Genomic DNA, 19266 nt, shown 5'->3' on the forward strand with positions numbered 1-19266 from the left:
AAATATATTTCCATACAAATACAAATATAAGATTTTTAGAAATTTCATGTAATGTCTGAAACATTTATATTAACATATTTCCATACAAATAACCCAATGAAAGTTTAGTATTAGTTGTTTTGTTTGTTTTTTTATACTGCAGGTTCTTATTAGGCATCAATTTTATACACATCAGTGTATACATGTCAATCCCAATCGCCCAATTCAGCACACCACCATCCCCACCTCACCGCAGTTTTCCCCCCTTGGTGTCCATATGTCCATTCTCTACATCTGTGTCTCAACTTTTGCCCTGCAAACTGGCTCATCTGTACCATTTTTCTAGGTTCCACATACATGCATTAATATACGATATTTGTTTTTCTCTTTCTGACTTACTTCACTCTGTATGACAGTCTCTAGATCCATCCACTTCTCAACAAATGACTCAATTTCGTTCCTTTTTATGGCTGAATAATATTCCATTGTATATATGTACCACAACTTCTTTATCCATTCGTCTGTTGATGGACACTTAGGTTGCTTCCATGACCTGGCTATTGTAAATAGTGCTGCAATGAACATTCGGGTGCATGTGTCTTTTTGAATTACGGTTTTCTCTGGGTATATGCCCAGTAGTGGGATTGCTGGGTCATATGGTAATTCTATTTTTAGTTTTTTAAGGAACCTCCATATTGTTCTCCATAGTGGCTGTATCAATTTACATTCCCACCAACAGTGCAAGAGGGTTCCCTTTTCTCCACACCCTCTCCAGCATTTGTTGTTTGTAGATTTTCTGATGATGCCCATTCTAACAGGAGTGAGGTGATACCTCATTGTAGTTTTGATTTGCATTTCTCTAATAATTAGTGATGTTGAGCATCTTTTCATGTGCTTCATGGCCGTCTGTATGTCTTCTTTGGAGAAATGTCTATTTAGGTCTTCTGCCCATTTTTGGATTGGGGTGTTTGTTTCTTTGATATTGAGCTGAATGAGCTGTTTATATATTTTGGAGATTAATCCTTTGTCCGTTGATTCATTTGCAAATATTTTCTCCCATTCTGAGGGTTGTCTTTTTGTCTTGTTTATGGTTTCCTTTGCTGTGCAAAAGCTTTGAAGTTTCATTAGGTCCCACTTGTTTATTTTTGTTTTTATTTCCATTACTCTAGGAGGTGGATCAAAAAAGATCTTGCTATGATTTATGTCAAAGAGTGTTCTTCCTATGTTTTCCTCTAAGAGTTTTATAGTGTCCAGTCTTATATTTAGGTCTCTAATCCATTTTGAGTTTATTTTTGTGTATCGTGTTAGGGAGTATTCTAATTTCATTCTTTTACATGTAGCTGTCCAGTTTTCCCAGCACCACTTATTGAAGAGACTGTCTTTTCTCCATTGTATATCTTTGCCTCCTTTGTCATAGATTAGTTGACCATAGGTGCCTTGGTTAATCTCTGGGCTTTCTATCTTGTTCCATTGATCTATATCTCTGTTTTTGTGCCAGTACCATACTGTCTTGATTACTGTAGCTTTGTAGTATAGTCTGAAGTCTGGGAGTCTGATTCCTCCAGCTCCATTTTTTTGCCTCAAGACTGCTTTGGCTATTCGGGGTCTTTTGTGTCTCCATACAAATTTTAAGATAATTTGTTCTAGCTCCGTAAAAAATGCCATTGGTAATTTGATAGGGATTGCATTGAATCTGTAGATTGCTTTGGGTAGTATACTCATTTTCACAATGTTGATTCTTCCAATCCAAGAACATGGTATATCTCTCCATCTATTGGTATCATCTTTAATTTCTTTCATCAGTGTCTTATAGTTTTCTGCATACAGGTCTTTTGTCTCCCTAGGTAGGTTTATTCCTAGGTATTTTATTCTTTTTGTTGCAATGGTAAATGGGAGTGTTTCCATAATTTCTCTTTCAGATTTTTCATCATTAGTGTATAGGAATGCAAGAGATTTCTGTGCATTAATTTTGTATCCTGCAACTTTACCATATTCATAAATTAGCTCTAGCAGTTTTCTGGTGGCAGTTTTAGGATTCTCTATGTATAGTATCATGTCATCCGCAAACAGTGACAGTTTTACTTCTTCCTTTCCAATTTGTATTCCTTTTATTTCTTTTTCTTCTCTGATTGCCGTGGCTAGGACTTCCAAAACTATGTTGAATAACAGTGGTGAGAGTGGACATCCTTGTCTCGTTCCTGATCTTAGAGGAAATGCGTTCAGTTTTTCACCATTGAGAATGATGTTTGCTGTGGGTTTGTCATATATGGCCTTTATTATGTTGAGGTAGGTTCCCTCTATGCCCACTTTCTGGAGAGTTTTTATCAGAAATCGGTGTTGAATTTTGTCAAAAGCTTTTTCTGCATCTATTGAGATGATCATATGGTTTTTATTCTTCAATTTGTTAATATGGTGTATCACATTGATTGATTTGCGTATATTGAAGAATCCTTGCATCCCTGGGATAAATCCCACTTGATCGTGGTGTATGATCCTTTTAATGTGTTGTTGGATTCTGTTTGCTAGTATTTTGTTGAGGATTTTTGCATCTATATTCATCAGTGATATTGGTCTGTAATTTTCTTTTTTTGTAGTGTCTTTGTCTGGTTTTGGTATCAGGGTGATGGTGGCCTCATAGAATGAGTTTGGGAGTGTTCCTTCCTCTGCAATTTTTTGGAAGAGTTTGAGAAGGATGGGTGTTAGCTCTTCTCTAAATGTTTGATAGAATTCACCTGTGAAGCCATCTGGTCCTGGACTTTTGTTTGTTGGAAGATTTTTAATCACAGTTTCAATTTCATGACTTGTGATTGGTCTGTTCATATTTTCTATTTCTTCCTGGTTCAGTCTTGAAAGGTTATACCTTTCTAAGAATTTGTCCATTTCTTCCAGGTTGTCCATTTTGTTGGCATAGAGTTGCTTGTAGTAGTCTCTTAGGATCCTTTGTATTTCTGCAGTGTCTGTTGTAACTTCTCCTTTGTCGTTTCTAATTTTATTGATTTGAGTCCTCTCCCTCTTTTTCTTGATGAGTCTGACTAATGGTTTATCAATTTTGTTTATCTTCTCACAAAACCAGCTTTTAGTTTTATTGATCTTTGCTGTTGTTTTCTTTGTTTCTATTGCATTTATTTCCGCTCTGATCTTTATGATTTCTTTCCTTCTGCTAACTTTGGGTTTTGTTTGTTCTTCTTTTTCTAGTTCCTTTAAGTGTAATGTTAGATTGTTTATTTGAGATGTTTCTTGTTTCTTGAGGTAGGCTTGTATAGCTATAAACTTCCCTCTTAGAACTGCTTTTGCTGCATCCCATAGATTTTGGATCGTCGTGTTTTCATTGTCATTTGTCTCTAGGTATTTTTTGATTTCCTCTTTGATTTCTCCAGTGATCTCTTGGTTATTTAGTAACGTATTGTTTAGATTCCATGTGTTTGTGTTTTTTTGTTTCTTTGTTTTTGTGTTTTTTACGTTTTTTCCCCTGTAATTCATTTCTAATCTCATAGCGTTGTGGTCAGAAAAGATGCTTGATATGATTTCAGTTTTCTTAAATTTACTGAGGCTTGATTTGTGACCCAAGACGTGATCTATCCTGGAGAATGTTCCATGCACACTTGAGAAGAAAGTGTAATCTGCTGTTTTTGGATGGAATGTCCTATAAATATCAATTAAATCTATCTGGTCTATTGTGTCATTTAAAGCTTGTGTTTCCTTATTAATTTTCTGTTTGGATGATCTGTCCATTGGTGTAAGTGAGGTGTTAAAGTCCCCCACTATTATTGTGTTACTGTCGATTTCCTCTTTTATAGCTGTTAGCAGTTGCCTTATGTATTGAGGTGCTCCTATGTTGGGTGCATATATATTTATAATTGTTATATCTTCTTGATTTGATCCCTTGATCATTATGTAGTGCCCTTCCTTGTCTCTTGTAACATTTTTTATTTTAAAGTCTATTTTATCTGATATGAGTATTGCTACTCCCGCTTTCTTTTGATTTCCATTTGCATGGAATATCTTTTTCCATCCCCTCACTTTCAGTCTGTATGTGTCCCTAGGTCTGAAGCGGGTCTCTTGTAGACAGCATATATATGGGTCTTGTTTTTGTATCCATTCAGCAAGCCTGTGTCTTTTGGTTGGAGCATTTAATCCATTCACGTTTAAGGTAATTATCGATATATATGTTCCTATTACCATTTTCTTAGTTGTTTTGGGTTTGTTTTTGTAGGTCCTTTTGTTCTCTTGTGTTTCCCACTTAGAGAAGTTCCTTTAGCATTTGTTGTAGAGCTGGTTTGGTGGTGCTGAATTCTCTTAGTTTTTGCTTGTCTGTAAAGCTTTTGATTTCTCCATTGAATCTGAATGAGATCCTTGCCGGGTAGAGTGATCTTGGTTGTAGGTTCTTCCCTTTCATCACTTTAAGTATATCATGCCACTCCCTTCTGGCTTGTAGAGTTTCTGCTGAGAAATCAGCTCTTAACCTTATGGGAATTCCTTTGTATGTTATTTGTCATTTTTCCCTTGCTGCTTTCAATAATTATTCTTTGCCTTTAATTTTTGCCAATTTGATTACTATGTGTCTCGGCGTGTTTCTCCTTGGGTTTATCCTGTATGGGACTCGCTGCGCTTCCTGGACTTGGGTGGCTATTTCCTTTCCCATGTTAGGGAAGTTTTCAACTAAAATCTCTTCAAATATTTTCTCGTGTCCTTTCTCTCTCTCTTCTCCTTCTGGGACCCCTATAATGCGAATGTTGTTGCATTTAATGTTGTCCCAGAGGTATCTTAGGCTGTCTTCATTTCTTTTCATTCTTTTTTCTTTATTCTGTTCCGCAGCAGTGAATTCCACCATTCTGTCTTCCAGGTCACTTATCCGTTTTTCTGCCTCAGTTATTCTGCTATCGATTCCTTCTAGTGTATTTTTCATTTCAGTTATTGTATTGTTCATCTCTATTTGTTCTTTAATTCTTCTAGGTGTTTGTTAAACATTTCTTGCATCTTCTTGATCTTTGCCTCCATTCTTTTTCCGAGGTCCTGGATCATCTTCATTATCATTATTCTGAATTCTTTTTCTGGAAGGTTGCCTATCTCCACTTCATTTAGTTTTTTTTCTGGGGTTTTTTCTTGTTCCTTCATCTGGTACATAGCCCTCTGCCTTTACATCGTGTCTATCTTTCTGTGAATGTGGTTTTTGTTACACAGTCTGCAGGATTGTAGTTCTTCTTGCTTCTGCTGTCTGCCCTCTGGTGGATGAGGCTATCTCTAAAATGTTTTTTTAAAAGGGTACTTAGAAATTAACAAATTCTCTTTTAAAACCAGCAACCAGTGAGGTAGAAGGAAAACAAAGGGTAGGGGCACTGTGAGGGCTGAGAGGGCATTTCAGGAAGCTGTTGGGTCTCTGTTTAATATTCTTAAGAAGCTGAGGAAAGCCAGTTTCTTGAGGCTAATGAAATGGGCTGCTGATGAAGAAAACAGCTAAACTCCCAAATAACAAGATGATGAGAAGACACAAGTGCAGCCTGCACACAGACATGCTAAAGTATACAACTATACTTCAATTTAAATTTTTTAAATAAATAAATTATTTTGTTTCCCTCCGAAAGATACCCCCAAGTGTAATTCCTGCATCATATGTTCTATTTTTCATTTCTCGAGGAACCTCCGTACTGTTTTCCATACTTGCTGTGCCAATTTACATTTCCACCAACAGTGCATGAGGGTTCCATTTTCTCCATATCCTCACCAACACTTGTTATTTCTTGTCTTTTTTTTTTTAACATCTTTATTGGAGTATAATTGCTTTACAATGGTGTGTTAGTTTCTGCTTTATAACTGTTGTCTTTTTGATAATAGTCATTCTGACAGGTGTGAGGTGATAGTGTGGTTTTGATTTGCATTTCCCTGATGATTAATGATGTTGAGTGTCTTTTCAGTTGCCTGTTGGCCATCATATGTCTTTTTTTGGGAAAAATGTTTATTCAGTACTTTTGCACATTTTTTCCTTTTTCTTTTCTTTTCTTTTTTAATTTTTATTTTTCAATATTTATTTATTTATTTACTTTTGGCTGTGTTGGGTCTTCGTTTCTGTGCTAGGGCTTTCTCTAGTTGCGGCGAGTGGGGGCCACTCTTCATCGCGATGCGTGAGCCTCTCACTATCGCGGGCGCTCTTATCGCAGAACACAGGCTCCAGACGCGCAGGCTCAGTAGTTGTGGCTCACGGGCCTAGCTGCTCCGTGGCATGTGGGATCTTCCCAGACCAGGGCTCAAACCCGTGTCCCCTGCATTGGCAGGCAGATTCTCAACCACTGCACCACCAGGGAAGCCCTAATTTTTATTTTTTTATTTAAAAAATAGTTATTTATTGGCTGCGTCAGGTATTAGTTGCGGCACGCAGGATCTTTTGTTGCGGTGCATGGGCTCTTTGTTGTTGTCGTGGGCTTCTCTCTAGTTGTGGCACTCAGGCTTAGTTGCCCTGTGGCATGTGGGATCTTAGTTCCCCGATGCATTGCAAGGCAGATTCTTAACCACCAGACCGCCGGGGAAGTCCTTTCTTTTCTTTTTTTTAAATGAAAGTATAGTTGATTTACAATATTATATTGTAATATAATACTGCTGTACTGCTGTATAGTTTCAGGTGTACAGCATAGTGGTTCAGTATTTTCCTGCGTATTTTTAAATCATGTTGTTTGGTTTTTTTTTTTTGATGTTGAGTTGTACTATATATGTATATTAAAAGATGTGTGTGTATATATATATATATATATATATTTTTTTTTTTTTTTCTGACTACACTGTGTGGCATGTGGGATCTTAGTTCCCTGACCAGGGATCGAACCCACACCCCCTGCACTGGCAGCATGTAGTCTTAACCACTGGACCGCCAGGGAAGTCCCAAGTATAAACTAGTCTTCAGGGACTTCCCTGGTGGCGCAGTGGTTAAGAATCTGCCCACCAATGCAAGGGACACGGGTTCGAGCCCTGGCCCGGGAAGATCCCACATGCCGCAGAGCAACTAAACCCATGCACCACAACTACTGAGCTTGAGCTCTAGAGCTCGCAAGCCACAACTACTGAGCCCACGTGCCACAACTACTGAAGCCCGTGCGCCTAGAGCCCGTGCGCCGCAACAAGAGAAGCCACGACAATGAGAAGCACACCTGTGCGCTGCAACAAGAGAAGCCACGACAATGAGAAGCCCACCCAGCACAACAAAGAGTAGCCCCCGATTGCCGCAACTAGAGAAAGCCCACGTGCAGCAACAAAGACCCAACACAGCCAAAAATAAGTAAATAAATCAATAAATTAAAAAAAAAATCTAGTCTTCAAATAGCTACTTAAAATTTTACATCATAGAGGTTATATATATATATTTTTTAATGAGTTTATTTTATCTTATTTTTTATTTTGGGCTGCGTTGGGTCTTCGTTTCGGTGCGCGGGCTTCTCACTGTGGTGGCTTCTCTTGTTGCAGAGCACGGTCTCTAGAGCACAGGCTCAGTAGTTGTGGCGCATGGGCTTAGTTGCTCCTTGGCATATGGGATCTTCCCAGACCAGGGATCGACCCGTGTGCCTTGCATTGGCAGGTGGATTCTTAACCACTGCGCCACCAGGGAAGTCCTCATCGAGGTTATATTTGAACACTATTTCTGAGGCACCTCCGTAAACCCCAGTCGTTATTTAGGAGGACCCCATGCTCAGCACCCACCTCCAGTGGGCACTCTGAACCCACCATGCCCCCTCACCCCATTGCTCAGTTTGTCTAATTATTGTTCAGGATTTATCATTGGTGAAATTTTTTATAATATTTGGCAAGGAGGAAACTTAAGGTTTTTTTTTTTTCTTTTCCGACTTACTTTGTTCTTATTTGTCACAAATTTAAAAACAAATCCATGTGGTATGAGTTCTCCCTTCGACATTATAATCAGTGTCATGGGAAGAACACTCCTCCCTCTCTGCGCTCAATGCTTCTAAATAAAAAATAATTTTGTTTTCTCAACTGTTACTTCTTGATTACTTGTTTATTTATTAAATATTGGTTGTTGATGTTAACAATTAGCCTGTTGATTCTTAATGGGATTTCTCAGTTGTTGGTCATGAATCTAGACGTTGCTTCCCTCTTCAGGCATCTTAGCTGAGAACCGACCCGTCTGGACTGGGCACTTGTGCCCAGAGACATCAAGGCCTTGGCTGATGCTGGTGTCCTACTGCCAGGACCGTCATATGCAGCCTTAGTTCTCGGCAGGCACACTCCTGAGGGCTGTTCTTGGGCTTGGACAGTCTTTGATTCATTTCTCATTTCTTGGAGAAACTAGACATGCCTAGTCCCTCTTGAGGAACCTACAAATGTATAATGTGATGAGCGCTCCCGGTCACCCTCGCTGGTGGGATCTTACATGGTGTCTTCAGAACATCGACAACTGGCCTGTGCTGCAGACTAATGACAGTTTGGGGACTGTGTGTTAATATTTATCATTTTAGCCATTTGTAAGGGGACAATTCAGTGGCATTAAATACATTCACAATGCTGTATACCCATCACCACGATCTGTACCCAAAACTTTCATCATTGCCGAGATAAACTCTGTCCCTGTTGAACAATAACTCACCTCCCCTCCCCCAGCCCTTAGCAACCTCTACTCTACTTTCTGTCTCTATGAATCTGACTACTCTAGGTGCCTCATATAAGTGAAATCATGCAATATTTGTCCTTTTGTGTCTGTCTGGCTTATTTCACTGAGCATAATGTTTGCAAGGTTCATTCATGTCATAGTCTGCGTCAGGATTTCCTTCCTTTGATGGCTGATCCAGTGTATATATAGATCACAATTTGTTTATCCATCTGTTGATGGACATTTGGGCTGTTTCTTCCTTTTGGCTGTTTTGAATTGTGCTGCTATGTATGTACATATACTTGTTTAAGTACCTGTTTTTAATTCTTTTAGGTCTATACCTAAAATTGCTGGATCATGTGGTAATTTCATGTTTAGCTTTTTTGCCAAATTGTTTTCCACAGTGGTTGAACAGTTTTACATTCCCACCAGCAATATATGAGAATTCTAGTTTTTACACATCCTCACCAATTCACTTATTTTCTACATTTTATTTTATTTTATTTTTTTCATTAAAAACACAATATATTTAAGTAATACATACTATATTCCAGATAAATGACCAGTTTAATTTCTAAAACCAGTATACCATTTAACAAGGAGAAACCCAAATTTTAGCTTTGCATTAATATAATATTTTGTAGTAAGTTTCATAAGCATTTAAAAATTTTGTTAGTTGTTTTCTTGCTGCTTTTATAGTTCTCTGTTCCTTTCTTTTTTAAAAAAATTAATTAATTAATTTATTTATTTTTGGCTGTGTTGGGTCTTCGTTGCTGCGCACGAGCTTTCTTTAGTTGCAGTGAGCGGGGGCTACTCTTCGTTGTGGTGCGCGGGCTTCTCATTGTCATGGCTTCTCTTGTTGCGGAGCACGGGCTCTAGGCGTGCGGGCTTCAGTAGTTGTGGCACACGGGCTCAGTAGTTGTGGCTCGCGGGCTCTAGAGCGCAGGCTCAGTAGTTGTGGCGCACGGGCTTAGTTGCTCCGCGGCATGTGGGATCTTCCTGGACCAGGGCTCGAACCCGTGTCCCCTGCATTGGCAGGCGGATTCTTAACCACTGTACCATCAGGGAAGCCCTCTGTTTCTTTCTTTTTCTCTTGCTCTGTTCCCTTGTGGTTTGACGACTTTCTTTAGTGTTTAGATTCCTTTCTCATTATGTTTTGTACATCTGCTATAGGCTTTTGCCTTCTGGTTACCTTGAGGAAATAATCAATTTAAAAAATTTTTTTGGCCATGCCATACGGCATGTGGGATCCCTAACCAGGGATCAAACCGGTGATCCCTGCAGTGGAAGCGTGGAATCTTAACCACTGGACCTCCAGAGAAGTCCCTCTATCTTTTAAATTTACAGCCATCCTAGTGGATGTGAAGTGGCACCTCACTGTGATTTTTTTTTTTAATTGAAGTATAGCTGATTTACAATGCTGTGTTAGTTTCAGGTGTACAGCAAGATGATTCATTTATACATATACATATATTTTTTTCAGATTCTTTTCCCTTATAGGTAATTACAAAATATTAAGTACAGTTCCCTCTGCTATACAGTAGGTCCTTGTTGTTTATCTATTTTGTATATAATAGTGTGTTTATGTTAATCCCAAACTCCTAATAATACCCCCCCTTTTTGGTAACCATAACTTTGTTTTCTATGTCTGTGAATCTATTTCTGTTTTGTATGTAAATTTATTTGTATCTTTTTTTTTAAGCAATATCATATGCTTATATGCTCCACATATAAGCAATATCATATGATATTTGTCTTTCTCTGTCTGGCTTACTTCACTTAGTATTATAATCTCTAGGTCCCTCCATGTTTGTTTTTATTGGGTTTTTTTTTTGGCCAAGTTGTGAGGCTTGCAGGATCCCAGTTCCCCGACCAGGGATTGAACCTGGGGCCATGCAGTGAAAGCGCTGGGTCCTAATCACTGGACCACCAGGGAATTCCCTAGGTCCATCCATGTTGCTGCAAGTGGCATTATTTCATTCATTTTTATGGCTGGGTAATATTCCATTGTATAAATGTACCACATCTTCTTTACCCATTCCTCTGTCGATGGACATTTAGGTTGCTTCCATGTCTTGGCTATTGTAAATAGTGCTGCTGTGAACGCTAGGGTGCAGGTGTCTTTTTGAATTAGAGTTTTCTCCAGATATATGCCCAGGAGTGGGATTGCAGGATGATATGGTAGTTCTATTTTTAGTTTTTTAAGGAACTTGCATACTGTTCTCCACAGTGGCTGCACCAATTTACATTGCCACCAACAGTGCAAGAGGGTTCCCTTTTCTCCACACCCTCTCCAGCATTTATTACTTGTAGACTTTTGGATGATGGCCATCCTGACTGGTGTCTGTTGCACTTCTATACACTAACAATGAACTATCAGAAAGAGAAATTAAGGAAACAGTCCCATTTACCACTGCATCAAAGAGAATAAAATACCTAGGAATAAACCTCCCTAAGGAGGCAAAAGACTGTACTCTGAAATCTATAAGACACTGATGAAAGAAACTGAAGTTGACAGAAACAGACGGAAAGATATACTGTGTTCTTGGATTGGAAGAATTAATATTGTTAAAATGACCACACTACCCAAGGCAATCTACAGATTCAATGCAATCCCTATCAAATTACCAGTGGCATTTTTTTTTGCGGAACTAGAACAAAAAAATTTTAAATTTGTGTGGAAACACATGTTCTCTTCATCATTCCCATATTGTTGAATGCTTATGTGTTTTAATTTTTTCCATTATAAATCACATTGTATTGTTTGTCTTTTTAAAAAATATTTATTTATTTATTTATTTATTTATTTATTTATTTATTTATTTATTTATTTATTTTTGGCTGCGTTGGGTCTTCGTTGCTAAGCCCCGGCTTTCTCTAGTTGCGGCGAGTGGGGGCTACTCTTCGTTGCAGTGCGCGGGCTTCTCATTGCAGTGGCTTCTCTTGTTGTGGAGCACGGGCTCTAGGCACACGGGCTTCAGTAGTTGCAGCACGCAGGCTCAGCAGTTGTGGCTCGCGGGCTCTAGAGCGCAGGCTCAGTAGTTGTGGCGCACGGGCTTAGTTGTTCCGCGGCATGTGGGATCTTCCCGGACCAGGGATCGAACCCATGTCCCCCTGCGTTGGCAGGCGGATTCTCAACCACTGCGCCACCAGGGAAGTCCTTGTTTGTCTTTTTTAAATAACTTTTTCCTGCATAAATCTTTCCCCACCTCAGATGGATTCCTTAAAAGGTATCCCCTGTTGGGTATAACTATATAACTATTAAATCTGAGATTTATATTTTCTAAGCCTTAAACATTATTCTAGATTTATTTATACATATATAAAAATACATATATACTTTTAACATAAACATGATTATATAATATTATATTCTTTGTTTTATATCATTTCTGATTATGCAATCTTCTTGCCTTTAAAAAATTCCGGTAATAGGAAAACCCTACATTTAATGGAGTTTGCAGCTCTCTACCATCTTATTTATATTAGCTGTCCATTTGTGTTTAGCTCTCCGTGTGGAATCATGTCTTCCTCACACTAGGCTTTTCCTCCACCAACTGCTTCAGAAAGGCACCATGGGAGCTAGCGTGGTTGGGGCTTTGTGACCAGTTAGTGGGGGTCTTCCTGTGGGTGCTGCAGTGGGTCAGCTCATGTGGATGGATCTCCCCACCTCCCGGGCCCCCAGCTCCATTGGTCATGGTTGCTGGCAAGCAGGTGACTGCCTCCATTCCTGCTTTGCTTGTGTTGCCTCTGAGGAAACAGGATCTCTGGGTCCATAGGCCCAAGTCCCTCTATTCCTTGGAGGGACTGGGGCAGGGGTCCTGCCTCAGCAGGCAACTGGAAACGGAGCTCTGAGGAGGCTGCTACAGGTCAGACTTTCCCGGGACCCATATTTTTGATCTTTACTTTTACCTCAATGGGAATCTGTGATATTTATGCCATCATAGCACAACCAGAACAATTACTCATGTTTCACAATTTCTATGGGTGATCCTGTGTGCTTCTGAAGTTCTGTCACCTTTGCAGCAGTGCCACATTTTTACTCTCTATGGAAAGAGGGCAAAATTCCCACTATTTTGGGCGGTAACATGTCTCCAGTCACCTTCCCAGTAGGTAGCTTCTCCACGAAGGGCAGGGTTTGCCCTTGACAAAGTCAAGGGTTTTGACAAAGTCAGGTGTTTCCTTTCCACAGAGGAGGGGACTAGACCCTTCCTTGGTCACCTGTGTGTCTCTAGGACCTGTCACGGTCCTCAGCACCTTGTGAAGTTGGTGTCCTAAGGTATCCCTAGTGGACACGTGTTCTCTGGCCGCAGCCTGGTGCTCAGACCGACGACAGGGGTCTTCAGGTACTGGGTGGAGATGCGTGGTGGACACCACATGGCCAATACAGAGGTGCAGATGATGGTGTCATCTCCATCCTCTCAAGGTTGTTGGACCCCAAACTTAACCAAGAGGCAGAGCCTGGGACCAGGACAGAGAATAAGGGCGGCATCCAGAAAGCCCGCCACCAGCTTGAGGTCCACCTTAAGGCAGGGCCCCCTTCCATCCTTCCTCTTACTGTCACATAATACGCTCGGGGAGGGGGGAGGCTGGGAGGGGACAGGTGGGTGAGATACCTGAGGCTCAGCAGAACCCAGGCTGGGTGCCAGGGACATGCCTTGGCCATCTCGCTGCCTGAGTCAGGGAGAGTCCTCAGTCCCTGAAGAAGGAACAAGTACATGTTGTGGGGGCCTGCCTTTGTCCCAGGAGCTCCAGGCTCTTTTTCATGTCTGGGTCCCACATGGCACCTGTCCTGAGACTTAGACTCCTCCGCTTCAGTGAGAAGCAGACGGAGGAGACAAGGCTTGTCCCCTGAGAAGCCAAGCGCTGCAGGGCACCTACACACCGGCCTGTGAGGGGCCTGAGTCCTGGCGAGGAGGGAGGGGCTGGATGAGGGAAGGCTGAGGCCCGAGATGAGGCACCAGAAGTCAGACTGATAGAGCCCCGGGGCCAGAGGAGGGTTTGTGAAGTCTCCCAGGGCGGAGCGGTGATGGGAGATGGAGCTGGCAGGGGCTCAGCGTTCTCCACGGCGTGAGAGTGGCGTTTGGCAGTCAAGATGGCCCAGAGGGAGGCCCAAGGGCTCTAGAAGTTTGTGATAAACCAGGCCAATAAAGAGGCCAATAAACTTTTGGATTTTCTTTACTTTGTTTACCCTTTACTCATGATAGCTTAAAAATTCCTTTTGACAGCCATCCCAGCTCTGCCGAACTCAGGGTACGGAGAGTCCAGAGGCTGCTGGAGGAGGGGAAGGGAGAGTCAGCCTCGGCCCCCCCCAGCACCTGTGTGTCCGGAAGGGAGAAGCGCCAGCCTCTGCTTCACACCTGTGCACCTTCCCGGCAGCCCATCTGTGTGCTGGGCAGTGCTTAGGGTCAGGACCCCCGCCCCCATGGCCCCCCTCCTCAGGGAGACCCCCCCCGGCCAAGAGTGGAACAGTCTTCTCCGGTCTCTGGTAATTTCATCAGGGCCTCATCGTGTTGCTGCAGCTACAGATAACATCTTCCTGTGGGTAACTCTTCCCCGCCAGAGCCCCCGAGGCTGGCCCCGAGCTCAGAGGAGGGACGCGGGCGTGTGGGACGAGTTTCGGGGTGCGAGGGCCTCTCAGGCAGAAGTGGGTCGGCTGGGGTGCCAGAATGGTGCTGGGGAGCGCTGCCGTTTGCCATTGGAACCTACGGAAAAAGGGACGGGGCGGGAGCTGGGCAGGGGCCTGGGGAGGTCCCTGAGCTCCTGGCGCTGCCGTGGTGATGCTGTCTCCTGATACCTCCAGCCAGGCCCTCCTAACAACACCCAAGCCCGGGTGCAGACACAGAGGCCCACCCCTCCCAGGTTGGGCGGCGCACTGGCCCCGGCACAGGGCCACCTTAACTGGGCAGCCCTCTGGGCGGGGCACGTCACGGATGCCATCTGCGCGACACCAGGTGGCACCCAGGCCTGAAGCAGGACCTGGTGTGTGCAGCACATAGCTCCCAGCCTGCTGCCCAGCTCCTCACGCGGGGTCTCCGCCCAGACCATGACCCAGGGCGTCTCGGAGGCTGACGGCCCCGGCTGGGGCTGGGACGGGGATGGGGATGAAGACTGGGATGGCGCCGTGCTGACCCTGCTGGCGCTGGCTGTGGTGGCCGCCACGGCGCTAGCTTTGCACTGGTTTGGCTCTGGGCAGGACCAGGAGGCGGCAGGTCCAGCATCCACAGCCCCTCGACCTTCACAGGTGGGAGGACCTGGGCCAGCCCTGCCCCCGAAATCCAAGGTCAGTGGTGGTGTCGAGGGACGCAGCTCAGGGCAGGGGAAGCCATACCCTCCAGGACGTGGCCAGGGGAGTCCAGCTGCAGCAGGGGCCCAGGATCAGGAGCCCCCGCGAGGTGGAGGTCTGGCTGCTACAGCTACACCTCCACTCAAGACACCTGGTGAGGTGGCCAGCGGAGGGGCCTTGGGACAGCAGCGTGGTAATGCCACTCCAGATGCCCCCCGAGGAAAAGGAAGGGAGCCTCGCAGGCCAGGTGCTGCCCTCCTGGGTCAGAGCAAAGCAGAGGGGACGTCTGTCCCCCTCCTGATACACTTCACCCCCCGGAGTCCTGGCGGAGAAGTGGAGGTACAGGTAGAAGCAGGAGGCGTCCAAGCCAAGGCACCAGCTCACCAGGCCCTCGTCCACATGGTGGAACGGGACACCAGCCCCTGGCAGCAAGGTGTGGCGTCACCTGGCTCACTGGGGAGGGGCCCAGGCAGCCGCCGGTGGCCGGTGGACCGCAGCTCAGGAGAGAGAACCTGCCGCTCCCCAAGGCTGGACCCCCTGTCCCTGGGCACTGTGGTGAGTGTGTGGGATTCTGTGGGTGCAGCCAGCAGCCTCCCTGCGGGCTCCCAGGGGCTCCCTTTCCCCCAGGAGCTGCCCCCATCGTACACCCTGAAGACTAGGCCCCCGATGGATGGCTCAGAGAGGGGGCATGGGAAGAGCAGCCCCCAACCAGCCCCAGTCCTAGCTCTGGACTCAGGAGCCAAAGCTACTGAGAGCAGGGAGGCTGGGACCCTGGCCCCCAGGGAGTCTCAGAGGTCCCCAGCCTCCATGGAAGGTTGGCCCTGGGTGAGGAGGGAGGTCCTTGTCACCGGGAGCTTCAGCCAGGCCCCAGGCTCCATGGGCCTATCACAAGAGGGGCCACAGGGGGGACACCCACACTTGTCCCAAGGGGAGGGGACCACAGAGGCCAGCACTGCGGGTGAGTCTGGGGCTAACGGCTCTGGAGACCACCCTTTCTTCAGTTCAGGGCCTGGAGGGACAAAGGAGCAAGGCGGCCACAGTGTTAGAGAAGGGAGAGGATCCCTGCAAGGCCAGGTGGCTGGTGGCTCTGACAGAGGGAAGCGAGCTGCAGAGGTTCGCAGCTGCATGCCCTCCCTGAGCCCCTCCCTCACGTCCTCTCCACGCACCCCTAACCCCCTGCCACCCACAGCACGTCCCCATCCAGGTCTCTTATCTGTAGCCCCAACTCTTCTGACCTCCTCTCTGTCAGTCTCTTTGCCCCCCAGAGTTGGCCAGGGTCCTGCTGAGGATGAAAATCTCAAAGCAGTGCCATCCCCTGCCCCAGGCCCGTCCCCTGTCACAGCTGCAGCCCCTGGGCCTGCTAGTGGGTCAAGGCTTGCATCTCAGAAGCCCAGTGTGGTTCTCTGCAAGGGCAGTCAGGAGGGGCAGTTCTCAACTAGCTGGGGAAACCTTATTTCGATGGTTCTTAGGAGTCACCCCTTCCCCAGGCCAGAGAGGCCCCAAGGGAGAGTCCCAAGGGCAGCTCTGGAGAGCCCCAGAGATCCCAGCACTTCCACACCCTCTGAGAACAGAGAGTCTGGCTCTTCCCCTGAAGAGGCCGTCCCCAGCCATGAGGACAGGCGTGGCTCGGCTGGACTGGTCACAGGGGGCCTGGCTGAGGCTGGAGCTCCGCCGCAGCAGAGCAGCACCGAGACCAACGAGGCTCCCACCGCAGGGCCGCCCTCAGGCCCAAGAGGGGAGAGAATTGAGGAGAAACCTCCAGACTCGCTGCCACCTGGAGCTGCAGAACCCAGGGCCCCCTCATGGCCACCGGAGCAGACGCAGCCTGGCCCTGCACCCTCCCCAGTTACAAGGCGGGACTCACAGCCCGTCCCCCGGCCACGGAAACGCAGCTTGTGCGAAATATCCCAGAGCTCTGAGCGTGAGGCCAGCCCAGCGGCCCCAGGGCAGCGCCGAGGACAGGAGCCCGGGGAGGGGCCCAGCCCTGCAGGCAGCGGGCAGGTCCTCACTGAGAAGCAGAAGGAGGCCCGAAAACTCATGGTGTTTCTGCAGAGGCCGGGGGGCTGGGGGGTGGTGGAGGGGCCCCAGAAGCCCAGATCCTTGGCGGCAGCGGCTCTGCAGCGATGGCTGGACCTGGGTAGCTGCCTGGAGGCACTGGCCTTTGCGCAGCAGCACAGGGACCCCGGCCTGGCCCAGGAGACCTATGCCTGGATGAGTGACAATCTGCTACACGTGGTGGGAGACCCGAGCCTCTACCGGCAGCTGAGTGGGGCTGACCGGGAGCGCATCCTGAGCCTTCGGACCAGCCGGGGCCAGGCGGTGCTGGGGGTCCTCGTGCTGCCCAGCCTCTACCGGGTGAGCCGCTCGGGGCTCACAAGGGACCCTCGTGGGGTGGAGGCTCCCGCGGTGCGGCCCGCGCCCCCGCCTCCCCGCACGTACCTGCACGTGTTCCACCCCCGGGAGAACGCGTGGCGGCCCCTGACCCAGGTGCCCCAGGAGGCCCCGCTCCGGGGCTGCGGTCTCTGCACCCTGCACAACTACCTGTTCCTGGCGGGGGGCATCCGTGGATCCGGTGCCGAGGCCGTCTGCTCCAACGAGGTCTTCTGCTACAACCCTCTGACCAACATCTGGAGCCAGGTGCGGCCCATGCAGCAGGCGCGTGCCCAGCTCAAACTGGTGGCGCTGGACGGGCTGCTGTACGCCATCGGGGGCGAGTGTCTGTACAGCATGGAGCGCTACGACCCGCGCACAGACGCCTGGACCTCCCGTGCGCCCCTCCCTGCAGGCACCTTCCCCGTGGCTCACGAAGCTGTGGCCTGCCGGGGGGACATTTATGTTACCGGCGGCCACCTCTTCTACCGCCTGCTCAGGTACAGCCCCGCGAAGGACGCGTGGGACGAGTGCCCCTACAGTGCCAGCCACCGGCGGTCCAGCGACATTGTGGCTCTGGGGGGCTTCCTGTACCGCTTCGACCTGCTGCGGGGCGTGGGCGCCGCGGTGATGCGCTACAACACCGTGACGAGCTCCTGGAGTCGGGCCGCCTCCCTGCCGCTGCCCGAGCCCGCCCCGCTGCGCTGCGCCGTGCTGGGCAACACCATTTACTGCCTCAACCGCCAGGTCACAGCCACCTTCACGGTCTCCGAGGGAACCGCCCAGTTCCAGGCCAAGGAGCTACAGCCTTTTCCCCCGGGGGCCAAAGGGGCCCTCTGCCCATTCATCCTGACGCTGCCGCCCGTGGACCCGCTGCAGACTGCTCTCTGAGTGGCTGCTGGAACACCAGGGACTTCAGCACTGCTCTCCGGGGAGACCCTGGGGCGGAGTCTGAGGGCAGGAGGGGCACAGGGAGGAGGCTGTGATCCAGAACTTTCTGCTGTTGTTCCCGGGACAACTTTCCTTTTCTGTTCTAATAAGCCTCCTGACTCCGCCTTCCACCCGCTCCCCTCCCCTAAGCCTCTCCCCTCAGAGCTCAGGCTCCCTGCACCCGGGAGCTGGTCGCTGGGTGTCCCTAGCCTGGTATCCTACCTCCCATCACACCCAAGCTGCTTCTTTCCTCTAGGACTTAATTCCCTCCCTGGTTACCCAGCGCCTCTGCTGGCTCACCCACCCTCCTCCAGACAGAGATCCTCTCTCACAGCACCACCCCACTGCCTGGGAATTACCTGCCCGTGGGACCCCTGGGCTCCGAGAGCCTGACGTGTCCCTGGGCACCAGGACTTGGCTCACTGAGGAGCCTGGCAACCCCTGAGCCGAGGAAGGAGATGGCTGAGAACACATTCTGCTTCCTAGGGTCTGTCCCTGGGGCTCCAGGCCAGGCAAGGAGCCCTCGAGGGGGTGGGAAGGGGGACCAGGGAGCAAACAAGTCCCCAGGAAAACATCCTTGCCTCTGGGACTTTCTACCTGTCCTGAGGCCTCTGGGAGCCTGGCTGGCTCTCCCCTGGAACAGCTCTGAAGCTCTCTTTTGTCTGACTGACCTCAAGGGCCTAGAACCCTCGTCTGTGAAAGCGCCCTGCTGGCTCTAGCCCCTGCCCAGACCCCAGCCCAGGCCGCACAGGACCACTCAGCTCATACTCTGCAGCCTGGTGGGGTCTCTCCTGCCGGCTCAGCCCCTCCAGAAGCCCGCCCCACTTCCCGCCAGCCCCCTTCCTAGGCGAGGCCTGGGTTTCGCCCTCGTTCTGCCCCTTATTAGCTGTGTGGATTGGAAGAGACATCTAACATTGCTTTTCTTGTCTGAAACGGGGCTGTGAGAACATAAGGACACACCCGAGAGTGCCCAGCCTGGTGCCCCAAATACACAACTGAATAACTAATGTTCCCCCTTACTCGCTTTGGAACTCACTGTAGGAAGGTAAATAAATCTGACGGAATACTGCTGCCTGTCCCACCCTCTGACCTGGTTTGTCCCCGTCTGGCTCCT

At 47.7% G+C, this 19266-nt stretch overlaps 1 protein-coding gene across 1 annotated transcript; it reads left to right on the top strand.

The window, feature by feature from the left end:
• Nucleotides 1-2: 2 nt before the first annotated feature.
• Nucleotides 3-19223, top strand: KLHDC7B (kelch domain containing 7B). Its single transcript, XM_082351471.1, has 2 exons — nt 3-15852; nt 16057-19223. Exons 1-2 carry the CDS (start codon nt 14613-14615, stop codon nt 18111-18113), a joined length of 3297 nt encoding a protein of 1098 aa, XP_082207597.1. The 5' UTR covers nt 3-14612; the 3' UTR covers nt 18114-19223.
• The last annotated feature ends 43 nt before the right edge of the window (nt 19224-19266 follow it).

This window comes from Balaenoptera borealis (assembly GCF_965194805.1).
Source record: "Balaenoptera borealis genome assembly, chromosome: 13".
NCBI lineage: Eukaryota > Metazoa > Chordata > Mammalia > Artiodactyla > Balaenopteridae > Balaenoptera > Balaenoptera borealis.